The sequence below is a fragment of the Elephantulus edwardii genome, unplaced genomic scaffold (genome assembly GCF_000299155.1).
Source record: "Elephantulus edwardii isolate Elephantulus edwardi_28Jun2011 unplaced genomic scaffold, EleEdw1.0 scaffold00002, whole genome shotgun sequence".
NCBI classification, from domain to species: domain Eukaryota; kingdom Metazoa; phylum Chordata; class Mammalia; order Macroscelidea; family Macroscelididae; genus Elephantulus; species Elephantulus edwardii.
Genome location: NW_006399752.1, coordinates 13,542,596 through 13,556,500, shown reverse-complemented (window position 1 = coordinate 13,556,500; position 13,905 = coordinate 13,542,596). Strand labels below are relative to the sequence as shown.

At 37.8% G+C, this 13,905-nt stretch overlaps 1 protein-coding gene across 1 annotated transcript in view; it reads right to left on the bottom strand.

Moving 5' to 3' along the window:
- MCM9 (minichromosome maintenance complex component 9) overlaps positions 1-13,905 on the bottom strand; it is a 122,938-nt gene that overhangs the window by 2,815 nt on the left and 106,218 nt on the right. The window contains exons 8-11 of the mRNA XM_006878997.1: positions 9,168-9,370; positions 8,175-8,378; positions 5,852-5,934; positions 3,971-4,116 (exon numbers count right to left, since the gene is read on the bottom strand). Coding sequence (XP_006879059.1) covers positions 3,971-4,116; positions 5,852-5,934; positions 8,175-8,378; positions 9,168-9,370 — 636 coding nt within the window. The remainder of the gene's footprint in view (positions 1-3,970; positions 4,117-5,851; positions 5,935-8,174; positions 8,379-9,167; positions 9,371-13,905) is intronic.

The following is a 13,905-nucleotide window of genomic DNA, read 5'->3' as shown; positions in this document are numbered from 1 at the left end:
ATCTCTGTAAATGTTTATGAAAATTAATAAAATATAATTATAGAAAAAGAAAATTATCAGTGGAGAATTGAAGTGATAAGCATTCTCCTTAACCTAAAACAATCATAAAATGAAGAAAATGAGATAACAAGTTAAGTCTGTCTACATCTGAAAATGTCTCTAAAAGTCATCTTCAGTCATTCGAAATTCTTTAGGGGTCAGACTTTACAAGACAGACTTATAGCCATTTACATGGTAGCTCACTGCTAACTAAGAAAGTGGTTTTTCTAGTTACTTAGTAGCCAGTTTACAGATAAGAAACAAAGTTAAAGATGCGAGATTATAATCCATGACATCTCTTTAGGTAATTGAAGTAATGCACTGCAGTGCATCTACAATGACATCTGACTGAGGAGTAAATAAGTTAGGGTATTTCTAGGTTGTGCTGCTACTGTCCCTTCTGGCATTCACAGTAGATATGCCCAAGGCAATGGGAAACATTTTTCTGGCTAAACCTAGTCATATTTTGATATATGTTCCAGGCAGTCCTTCTTTATCGATTTGACAGTTAAAACTTATGTACACTACCTGAATAAAGTACCTGGTCAGTGCATTCACGTTAAAGTTTGAGTATATTCCTTTCTTAACAGTAATGACTGGAAAACAGAAATAGTACCTTCAACATCAACTTCTAAAAGAAGTCTTTCAGAAAGTACTTTCTAACAATCTAGACAGCATGCCTTCTCATTTTAAAGTGTAAATGACCCTGCTTCCAAATGCTTATGGGGAGAGGAATAAACTAAAAGCAGCGTAGAAAATATTATAAAAATCATTTAAAAATCATAGAAAAGACTTTAAATTTTGAAGAAAAAATGCTTAAAATTTTAATGTATTTAACCTTAAATGCATTTAAGTACATTGAAATGTTAATGACAGATATCCCTTCCATAGTAAAATCACAAATGATTTTTATTTTCTTTATAATTCATTATTGTTAGCTTTGAAAATTAACCTGTATAGAATATGTTACTGCTTTTGTAATAGGAAAACACTTAAAAATTATAAAAATAATTGAGTTATAATTGAAAATACTCACAAATCTGTTTTATCAATATGAGTAAAAATAAAACAAAACCCCAAGCATTGTTCATAATTTCTACTACCTAGTCATGGTACTAGGGTTATTGTAGCTGATGTTAGATGGATCTTAGTTGAAAGCAAGGGATACCAGAAGAAAGTCTATCTTTGTTTCATTGATTACGCAAAGGCGTTTAACTGTGTGGATCATAATAAACTGTGGCTGACTCTGAGAAGAATGGGAATCCCAGAACACTTTATCTTTCTAATGCGAAACCTATACTTGGACCAAGAGGCAGTTGTCAGAACAGAGCAAGGGAACACTGCATGGTTCAAAACTGGGAAAGGCGTACACCAGGGATGTGTCTTATCTCCATACCCTTTCAATCTGTATGCAGAACAGATTATCTGAGAGGCTGGGCTATATGAGGAGAAGTGTGGCATCAGGATTGGTGGAAGATCTATTAACAATCTGCGTTAAGCAGATGACACAACCCTCCTTGCTGAAACTGAGGAGGACCTGAAATTCTTGCTCTAGAGGGTCAAGGTCTGCAGCCTTCAGTATGGATTGAGGCTCAATGTCAAGAAGACAAAGATTCTCACCACTGGACCAACTGGCAGCATCAGGATAGATGGGGAAAAGATTGAGATTGTTAACAACTTTAGTCTGCTCGGCTCCACGGTCAACACTCTTGGCACCAGTAGCCAGGTAATCAAAAAACATATTGCGATGGGAAAGTCTGCTATTAGGGACCTCTCCAGGGTACTGAAGAGCAATGGTTTCACTCTGTAGACAAAGGTGCATCTGATACAGGCTATGGTCTTTGCAATCACTTGTTATGCATCAGAGAGTTGGACAATAACCAAGGAGGATAGAAGGAGAATTGATGCCTTTGAGCTGTGGTGCTGGAGAAGAGTATTGAATGTACCATGGACTGCCAAGAAAACAAACAGATTCTTCCTAGAGAGGGTTAAACCAGGCTGCTCCTTGGAGGCAAGGATCCTGAGGCTTCGCCTGACATACTTTGGACATGTTGTAAGGAGGGACAGGTCCTTGGAGAGGGACATCATGCTGGGTAGAGTAGAGGGACAGCGCAGGAGGGGAAGACCCTCTATGAGGTGGATTGATTCAGTGACTGGGGTAATTGGAATGGGTGTGTCAGAGGCAGTGAGATTGGCACAGGATAGAGCAGGGTTTAGGGCTGTTGTATATAGGGTCGCTATGAGTCGCAAGAGACTCGACGGCACATAACAACAACAATATACTATTCAGCATTGAGTTACAGTCATGAGTATTCATAATGTCTCATGACTGTCTCATGATAATGAGATTCCCTAAAAGACTAGGAATTTAAAGGAGTAGAAACACTCTCCTACTTTAGGAGGGAGCTCTGGTGGCCTACTGGTAAGGAACTTGGTTTGAATCTTCCAGTTGCTCTAGGGAGAAAGATGGGTAATCTCCTCCCATATGATTTACTGTCTCTGAAAACCTATTAGAGGATGAGCTAGGTTCCAATATGACAGTACATAACAATTCCTATATTAGTCTGATTTTTATTTCAAGAATTAACTTCTCTCCTGTAAAAAATTTCTGCAGTTTTACTACAGCTTCCTAAAACACATCTTTTTTGTGATCCCTATGAACTGTAAGGTGGGTAGAAGGCATTTGAGGCAGACTGTCAGAAGGAAAGTATTATCTGGATGAAAAGCATGATAACAAAGGTTTAGTTGCAATCATGTGATCCCTTTAAAGGATAGAAAGCTCTTTCCTAAGGGAAAGAAGCCCATGTGTCCCTTGAGTTTTTTCACATGGGAAAATTAGCTTTAGATTATGTGGTGGAGGTAATTAACTTTCACCTACACTAGGTTTTGTTGCTTTAAGGGTCAGCACATGCCTTGCACAAAAAGAAATCTCAGCAGAAAAAAACACTTTATGGAATCTTATCCTTCAGATCTTCACCTACATGGGGTGGGTAGAGCTTAGGGGTCGAGCACTTGACTCCACATCTTCACCTACTGTCTTTTTCCTTCTTTCTGTTCAGGACGATAATTCTGAATTTGGGAAATTAAATTATCACTTTTCTATTTTAACACTGATGATGAAACTCATGTTCTCTCTTTGCCTGAATTCAGCATATATGTCAATTTCTGGTAACTTAAATCAGTCAAACTGACAGCCTTTCCAATGCAAAGTCAAGTTCAGTCGGCCCAAGGAAGTGCTCAGCTAAATGAAGGGGCTGGAGTGACAGACCCAAGCCTTTCCCAGTGAGCCTTCTATGAACTGCTGATTCCCAGAGCACCAGTATGTGTGTGTGTGCGTGCACACTTGTGTATATATACAGGGAGTTCTAGTGGTTTAGTGGTAAGGAATTGTGCTGCAAAACCACAGGTACACTGCTTGAACTACCTGCTCCATAGGAGAAAGATGTGTAATCTCCTTCCATGCCTCTGAAAACCTGATGGAGGGTCAGCTATTTAACTCGACAGTACACCACCACAATAAGAATATATATATATATATATCACACACACACTCTTTTTTTAAAAAAGCCCTGGTAGCCTAGTGGGTGAGGAGTTGTGCTTCTGACCCCAAGGCAAGCAGTTTGAATCTACCAGCTGCTCTGAGGGACAAAAACGGAGGTAATCTCCTCCCTGTAATTTACAGCCTCTGAAAACTCACTGGAGGGTCAGCTATGAGTCAGTTCTAATTTGACAGCAATGTGCAACATATTTATTTACACACACATACACACATCTATTTATTTATGTTAAGTCACTTAGATTGAGAAACAGCTGATCTCAAACTATCCCCTGGGATGGCACAGATTTTCCACTTAATTTATACTCCTTTCATTTCACTAAGTGCCGAATAAAGATTTCTCATCCCAAGTCTTTCCAGGTTTTCTTTCTTTACCTTTCAAGTCTTCTTATCTCTTCCCTCAAGAGGCTCTGCAGCTCTAGCTTTTCCAGGATAAGCTCACACTGCATCCGGTACTGCTCCAAAGGGTTCTCTGGGAAGGAAGTATGGAGTGCATTCACTCCTCCTAGCAGTGCACCTCCCTGAGGAAGGAGAAAACGAAAACCATCAGGAAATGTCCCCAGGCCCAAAGGCACATGGTTCAAATCCACAAGCTGCTTCGAGAGAGAAGGATGCACAATCTACTCCTTTGTAATTCACTGCTTCTGAAATCCCGCTGGAGGGTCAGCTATAGGTTGGTCCTGACTCGACAGCAATGAACGACAACAACATAACCCATTTCTGGTGGCAATCATTGGTCTACAAAGGTACCGTCCCTAATCGCAGCATGGACATCTTCAGGTGTGCTGAGAAGGAAAAGAACTGAGAACTACTTCTTTAGATCAATGGACAAAAACAACGCCACTAATTCTGTCAAAGTCTTCATGACATTTTTAAATCTTTTAAGCTCCTTTTTTGGGGTGTATTTCCAAGAATTATTAGATTATTATTAGAATAATAACATAATTCCTAATGCAATAATAAATTATCTTATTTCTCTGAAGCAACAGAGGAAGAAGGAAAGTCAGGAATAGGGGGAGAATATGGAATGAGTGGCTTATTGCCTCTCTGAGTAACTGTCTGCTTTGTCACGAGATCAGAGTAACTGGATGATGTCCAATGACCTTTACTAAACACCTTCATTAAAGGGTCTATAGAAAAATTCTGATTCAAAGGGGAACATGCAGAACAGAATTTCAAATTATTATGGACTTTAGGAGTAATGCTGACTAGATGAACCCATAAACCCTAAATCAACAATATTCTCTAAAGTCTTTTGAAAACAGAAAAACAGTTTACCTTAATTAGGGAATGTCTGCCTCGAGTATTATGCTCTTTTAAGAACTATTCATACATGATGAAAGTGACAATAATTTTTTATAAGAATCTTAGGGGACAGTGACTCAATATTAATGAAAGAGGAACAACTCAGGAGAAGAAAGCAACAAGGGCTGCACAACCAGAGGAATATAATCAATGTCAATGAATTACACATACAGAAAATATTGAACAGATACATATTTTTCTGTGTATATTCTCAAGGACAGTAACAATAAAAATAGTCTTACCCTAGAAAGCTGTACCTCCGGTAATTGTTTTGATGTGCTGTCCAGTCAATACAACTGGTAGCAAGCATATGAATGACAGATCGGCACTTTACCCTACTCTGTGCCATTTTCACGATCTCCAACGTGCTTGAGCCCACCGTTGTCACTACGTCAATCCATCTTGTTGAGTGTCCCCCTCTCTTTCCTGACTCTCCACCTTTCCCAGCATGATGTCTTTTTCCAAGGACTGGCTATGTCTGATAACATGACAAAGTATGTGAGATGAAGTTTCACCACTCTTGTCTCTAAGGAGCCATCTGGTTGCACTTCCTCCAAGTCAGACTTATTTTTTCTTTTGACAGTCCATGGAACATTCAGTTCTCTTCTCCAGCACCACTATTCAAAGCCACTGAATCCTCTCTCATCCTTATTAACTGCACAACTTCCAGATGCATAGGGAGTAACTGAAAATACCAAGGTTTGGATGATGTGCACCTTAACCTTTAAACTGATTTTACTGTTTCTTGGCACTTTGGAGAGGTTCTTGACAATAGATTTTTCCCAATGCAACATGTTTCTGATTTTTAACTGTTGCTACCATGGGTGTTGATTATGGATCCAAGTAAAAGTAAATCAATGACAACTATAATCTTTTTCTCTGTCTATCATGATGTTACCTACTGGTTCAGTGGTGAAGATTTTCAAAATTACATATACAAAAAATGCCTACCTGCATTGAGGATTCCATTACTGATACCACGGTTACAGCATCTTCCAGAGTCACAGTGTCACGAAACATCAGGCGAGCATGAGCTAAAAAACAACCAGCATTTGAAATTATCAAGATAAGTATGATTTTTTAAAAAAAATGAGTATTTGAGGTAGTAATATAGTTCTCTACTTGACGTCTCCCTTGCCAAAACTGCATTTTTTTATAATGATTTACTAGAGCATAAACAAATACTTCAAGTTCAACTAGCTTTTAGATTATTAAATAATTTTTTAAACCGTTTTCTGTGTTGCAGCAAACAATAAATGCTGGAGAGGTTGTGAAGAAATTGGAACCCTTATTCTCTTCTGGTGGGAGTGTAAATGGAGCAACCACTATGGAAGGCAGTTTGGCGCTTTCTCAAAATGTTGGAAATAGAAATATTGTTTGATCCAGCAATTCCACTACTGGGAATATACCCTAAAGAAACCATAACCGTCATCCAAACAGATATATGCACACCCATGTTTACTGCTACATTATTTACAATAGCAAAGACGTGGAAGCAACTCAAGTCCCATCAACAAATGAATGGACAGAAAAAATGTGGTATAATCATACAATGGAATACTATTCAGCATGGAAAAACAATGAACTTGTAATACATTATACAACATGAGGGACCCTGGAGCACATCATGCTGAGTGAAATATCTCAGTCACAAAAAGACAAAATGTGCATTGCACCACTGTTAAAAATTAGATCTAACATGCGGGTGGGGAGGAGAATAGGCTAAGATTGGATAGATAATAACCATTGCATTGGAACAGATGAAAGAAAGAAAGAAGTGTCTAAAAGGAATACATGATTAGGCATTAAACGCACAATAACAGTCCAATATATCATTGCAAAGAGGACTTGGGGTTGGAGGGAAGGTAGGTAATTGTGCAACAATGAATACATATATAAAAAGAAAAAAAAGTAAAAAACTGGGGGCAGGGGAAGGAAGGGAGAGGGGGTAAAATGTGCCACACTGAATGAATGAAAATCTAACTTCCTTTTTTTTTTTAAGAAAATCTAACTTCTTTATAAACATTAAAATCACAACTAAAATTTTTATTTACAATTCTGTGTCATTCATAGTAATTTTGTATATTAATATTCTGGGTCTAGAAAATAAAGGACCTATTAAGCATATATATATAAAATATTCAACAATTTGTAATCCTCAGTTTTTACTGTAAAAATACAAAAAATTTTAATAATAAAAGATTTCTTTGTCATCACTGATATTTCTTTTCATCTATGATAGTTTTTCAAAATAGCAATTTTGGATATTTCTTGCTCTAATATTAGCAAGAAATCCTTGAGAGAATGAAATCCATTTATTTTCTGATACTTCTTTTCAGCTTATATTATTTATCGTATGACCCATGTTTAATACTTTCACCATTGTGAGGGGGTTTTTTACAGTTAAAGAAACAAGGGATATATGTAACAGATGTAAGAGGGAAAGGTCTGACATGCGTATTAATTGCATGTCTACATATAAACTTTAGAAATCAGGTAAGGCAAGGCATTGGAAATTTGTCAACGGGATTGAGGACGGTTTTAATAATAGAAGAATAACGGAGGATGGGTTATAACTAGTGAATAAACCCCAAAGATGTCATCCTGGAAACAATTCCCAAACACGGTACTGCTGTCGTTTTATACTGTGGAATCAGAATCGACCCACTGCTGACCCTCTGGTGGGTTTTCAGAGGTAGCTAATTGCAAGAAAGGAGACTATCCATCCTTCTCTTGCGGAGCAGCTGGTAGACTTGAACCGTATGTCTTCAGGATTGCAGTGCAGTATCTTGCCACTAAACCACCAGAACTCCCTAACAAGATACTAGTGTACACTTAGCATTTATAATAGAGTTGCCACTGAGAAACAATGTGTTTAGTTACTGGAGGTCCTGAGATGTCACAGGAATCTTCCTTTATAATACTAAATCCTGTCCAATACCCATAATCTGCTCCCAGAAGAGGAGGTTTCATAGCTCCCCACCTTTACTTCTTAAGCAGCTATGACTAGCAGTCCCTGGGCAGCCCAAATGATTAAATGCTCAACTACAAGTTGAAAGTTTAGTCTGAACCCACTCAGGGCCACTTCAGAAGACAGAGCTGGTACTGTGCTTCCGAAAAGTCACAGACTTGAAAATGCGGTGGACTGGACACCAGAGCTCCCTGCTGGGTCACCTTAAACTAGTCTAATTCATCTCTGAATCCAGAGCGCCAAGCCCATGCCTTACACATCTAAGGCATGCAATAAAAATCTCTTTCGTTAGAGGAGACAAACCTTCTGCTAATCGGATCAAGCTTTCCAAGAGGCGGATGGTTGTTCGAGCCGCGTTCCGGGAATCACTCTGCCGCTGCATCTGGTAGTACCGGAGAAGAACTTGATTACCTGCGTCAGACAAAGTGGGCTGCAGCTTCCGGATGAGGCAGAAGTAGGTTTTCATCTTTTCCATGCTCCACAGCTTCTCTGATCTGCTTGGATAACCTGTATGTACCAGCCAACGGGTCAGTAATTAGCAAGGACAGGTAAACAGCTCATTCTTAAAGTTCTTATGCTCATTTTTTAAAAGATGGCCTTTACTTAGCTTTTATGGCCTTTCAAAGCCACACACCTGTTCTCTGCTTGGCATACAGCTTTACAATAAGCCCAAGGGAACTAACCTTAATAAATGTAAGTAAGCTTCCTACATGGGTTAAAATGATTCAAAACAGTGATGGTCTGTCCTTCAGTAACTGACTCATTGCAGCGCTCCAAGACAAAATAGAACTGGATGACAGGGGGGTCTGAGGGTGGAACTCTTTATGGGTGCAGAGTGGTCGGTCTTAACTAATGATCTTTCCATAAGCAGTTCAATGCTTAATCCACTTTACTATCAGGGCTACTCTGAGTCAAAATCGACTTTGGAGCATTGGACCCAGCAAATATATTTTAAAGAGAAGCCTCCATTTCGATACTTCTTTTTCATAATTCTGCCCAGGTTTGTTTGTGTGTAGGAGTTAAGTGGTAATTATGTATAATAAGACCACACTTTTCATCATAACGGACAGACTTTATATCAATAATGCCTTGGTGGGTATAGAGAAACCTTTTTTTGTTTCGTTCATTATTTTGAGGTATACTAACGAGCTCCGTTGACTTACTGCTTTTTGTCTAAACATCTATTTCTCTTATTAGGCAAGGCACTCCCACATTTCTCAAATTTTCTTCCAAGGCAATTTCATTTGATTATGGCTAATCTTCCTTTGTCACTTTGAATAATTTGTCTTCACATACCTTTATTTTCTAAGATAAAGGAGGAAATGATACGATCCCAGTCTTCGTTCTTGGTATCAAGCAGAACTAGAATCAGGTCAAACCGGCTTAAGAGTGGGCTACCAAGTGCGATGTTCACAGACACAGACTCTTGGGGGTCGTATTGGCCTTTCGGGTTTGTTGCGGCCAGTATGGTGGTCCTTGTGTTCAGCTTGCACACGAGGCTATTAAGGGAAGGACAGAATTCACCGACTGATGAGATTAAAATAGAGGCAAGGTTAAAGTTGTTAATAAAATGGGACCACTTATACCTTAACAATCTACAGACACACATGTTAGAGAAAATATGGAGTGATACAAGAGAATATCATCAAGATTAAGTTCAAATGCAGCACATTTAAATTGGCCTAGCTTCTCTGTGGGACAAAGATGGGAAGTCTCCTTCTGTTACAATTTATAGTTTGGAGGCTCAGTGAAGGGTTGCTATGAGCCAGACCAACTCAGCAGCAGCAAGTTTGAGTTTGAACTTTAAGATAATTAACTGTTCATGAAACACTTCCGATGTCTCTACATGGAGCAGATTCTTCTAGTCCATGCTTTATGGGATATGAATATAAAATTAAACCTAACATCTAGAGTACTTTATCTACTTGCATCACACTAGCTGTAATGATAACACTGTTGTTGTTGGGTGCTGTTCAAGTGATTCCAGCTCACACCGACCCGAGTACAATGATGCACTGCCTGGTCTGTGCTGTCCTCAGTCATTGCTATGTTTGAGCCTGCTGTTGGAGCTCCTGATTTCAATGAAGGTCTCTTTTTCACTAATCCTCTACTGCACCAAACATAATGCCCTTCTCCAGGGATTGGTGTCTTTTGACAATATATCTAAAATGTGTGAGAAGTCTTGTGTTCCTTACTTCTAAGGAACATTCTAGGAAGATTTGTTCACTCTTCTGGCAGTGCAAAATATATTTAATATCAAATATTTCAACTATGTCAACTCTTGTCTTTCTTATTTATTGTACAGCTTCCACATGCATTAGGCATTTGAAAGTACCAAGGCACAAACAAAACCAGGGGTACTTTGCTCCTCAAAATGACATCATTACTTAAAAAAAATGGGTTTCATACAATTGTTCTTCTATATTTTTTAGAATATTAACTACATACAGTTGATCAAAACCTTTTGTCACTACACCTCATCAAATCCTCATGTGCCTATTTCTTCACCTCACTCATCCATCCACAAATTTCTGTTGCCCTAGTCTCCTCTCTCTCCCCCTCTTCTCCTTCCCTTTCCCTATTATAACAGTTATACATATCCTGTTCCAAGTTACTAATTATAGTGCCTGTATTTTCTAGCCTTCCCTTCTTCCAAGGTTGATTCTCTCTTTCCCTATCCTTCACAGTGCTCATTATCTGTACATTCCATTTTTGCTTTCTCTGTTCCCCTCCTTCAACCTCAATCACACTCTTACTGTAATAGTAAGAGTCTTCTATTTTATGACTGAGTTATTTCACTTGGCATAATGTCCTCTAGACTCACCCATGTTGTACAGTATTTTATGAATTCTTCATTGTTTTTTAATGGTAAATAGTATTCCACTGGGAACACTGATGTTCCTTGGAGAAGGACTTCATGCTTGGGAAGGTGCAGGGTCAGCGAAAGAGAGGAAGACCCTCAACCAAACGGATTGACACAGTGACTATGGCAATGGACTTTAAAGTGTCAGCAAGTGTGAGGATAGCATAGGATAGGCTGGGTTCAGCTCTGTTGCTCTTAGGGTTGCTATGGACCATACTCAACTTGACAACACCTAACAACAGTATTCCATTGTGTGAATATATCACAATTTTCAATCTATTCATTTGCTTATGGGCATCTGGGCAGTTTCCATCTTCATGCTATTGTGAATAATGCTGCAATAAACACAGGTGTAGTTTTATCTGTCCAAGTCTCAACTGTTATTTCCCTGGGGATATACTTCCATTAAGTGGAATAGCTGTCATATGAGATTCATCTTTTGAAGAAACACCAGTCTACCTTCTGTATTGGTTGTATCATTTTACGTTCTCTACATTTTAGAGTTCTAATCTCTTTGCATCCTCACCAAAATTTATTGTTGACGTCTCTATTTTTAATATTTAAAAAAATCTAGTGAATTTTATCTCAGAATTTTTATCATTTGATATTTTTAAAATTAATTTTTACTTCCTTCTTATTATTGTTAACCATCCAATTATGATACTATTGTGTGCTAACCTTTCCTTAGATATTCTAATAGTCATAACCATAACCTCTGTGACTTAGGTCACTCAGCATAATTTGTTCAGATTCATCCATATTTTAGAATAAATCTCAAATTCTTGATTATTTTTTAATGAAGCATCATGTTCCGTTGTGTAAGTGTATTATTCCTTCTTTAGTTATTCATTTGTTAATGGATACTTGGGTTGTTTCTGGATCTTTTTTATGGTACATAATGCTGCAATAAATAAAGAGTTTTGGGCATATATCTGTTTATGTTACAATTCTTACTCCTTTTTGCTTTATTCCTAGTAGTGGGACTGTGGCACTAAATGGTATTTTTTAAGGAAATAGCAACTGTCTAAGGATTGACCCAGTGATTGAGGAAAGAAGGTAGGTGTGTCAAAGATGATGAAATTGCCTCAGGATAGAGCAATGTTCAGAGCTGTTGTACATTGGGACACTATGTATTGTAATCAACTCAATGACACATAAAACCAACAACGAATCACCAAACTGCTTTTTAAAGGGTAGTACCACTTTACATTGATATTTTCTTAATGCTTCAAAGAGGTCTTTTACAGTAAATTTGCTCAATGCACTATTTATTATTTTTATAAATTATTATTATTATTAACATAAATGAAAAAATAGTCATTTATTTACTATTTACTATTTAAGGGCCTGCCTTTAATTGCTTTTGGCGAAACATTCTTCTGGGTTGTGTCACCCTGGTATGTCCATTTGCTTTACAGAGATATTTTGTGGTTGCTGTGAAGCCGAACACTGTGACACTGATGAGTCAAATGTGAGAATGGTCAGTGTTTGGTGGAGCTCCCTGATTAAATTAAGCTTGGAAGCAGCATTGGCATACAGTTCCATAATAGCTTGCCTCTGGAAACCCTATGAACCCGGAGAAAGGACAAAAGTTATACAGGAGGTGTCCAGGGTTGCTATGAGTTGCCTACAACTCGATGGCACTGAATACCAACAGTAGTAACAACTGTTTAAATGGACATTGATTGTGGATCCAAGTAAAAGGAAATCCCTGACAATTTCAATATAGTTTTTTTCAGTCAGAGGGCTGCTAATTTGTCCAGCTGTGAGTTTATTTTTAAACTCTGAGAAATAATTCACATTGAAGGCTATAATCTATGATCTTTATTGGTCAATATATTTCAAGTTCTATTCATCTTCAGTAAGCACAGTTTTACCATCTGGATGTCACAGGTTGTTAATGAGCCTTCCGCTAGTCCTGATACCACATTCTCATCATATAGTCCAGCTTCTTGAATACTCATCATACAATTTGCTGTGCTGTGGTGGCTTTTGTGTTGCTGTGATGCTGGAAGCTAGACCACCTATACTTCAAATGTCAGCAAGGTCACTCATGGTGGACAGGCTTCATCGAAGATTATAGACTAAGACAGGCTAGGAAGAACCTGGTGATCTATTTCTGGCAAATGCAGTCAGTGACAACTTTATGAATAGCAGCAGCAGAACACTGTTTGATATAGTGCCAGAAGTTGAACCCCTCAGGTTGGAAGGCACTCAAAGTAAGACTGTGGAAGAGCTGCTTCCTTAAAATTGAGTTGACCTTAATGATGTGGATCCAATAGAGGTTTTGGGACCTCTATTTACTGATGTGGCACTAAACAGAGGTAAACTCTTACTAATACTCTGAGTGGAATGTACTAAATATGAATCTAGGAAAGTTGAAAGTTGTGAAAATTAAATAGGACCCTTTAAAGAGCAATACTCTAGGAATGAATGAAATGGACTGACATCGACCATTCTGAGTCAGATAATCAATAATATACTCTGTTAGGAATGACAAGTTGAAGAGGAACAGAGTAAAAAGAACATTTCAAGACTCATCCTGAAGTACAAATACTGTCAGTAAAAGATACAAACATCTAAAAAGGTAGAGAAATTGAAACATTTTACCTACTTTTACAATATTGGTCAAACATGCAATTAAGACAAGTTAATAATCATAGGTGACTGAAATGCAAGACTTAGATAAAAAGTACTGGTAGTTGGAAAATATGGCTTCAGTGGTAGAAACAACACGGTAGAATTTTGCAGGACAAATGGCTTACTCATTGAAAATATGATAATAATATAAGGCAGAATATGAAAAGTTCTACAATATACATATGAAGTTTCCAGTAGATGTAAGGATTAGATATATAGATATATAGATGATAGATATAGATACAGATATAGATATATAGATATATATAGACATATAGATATATATATGAAATTATTTTTTTACTTTCTACCTTTTGGAGTGATCATTTTATTTTTTTTTAAATTTTCTACTAGTTCATTTACAAAATTTGAATACATTTTGTTCCTGAATTTGTTCTTGATGTATATTTAATGATACAGTTTGTTGTTGTTGTTGTTATGTGCCGTTGAGTCATTTGTGACTCATAGCGACCCTATGCACAACAGCCCTAAACCCTGCTCTATCCTGCGCCAACCGCACCGCCTCTGACA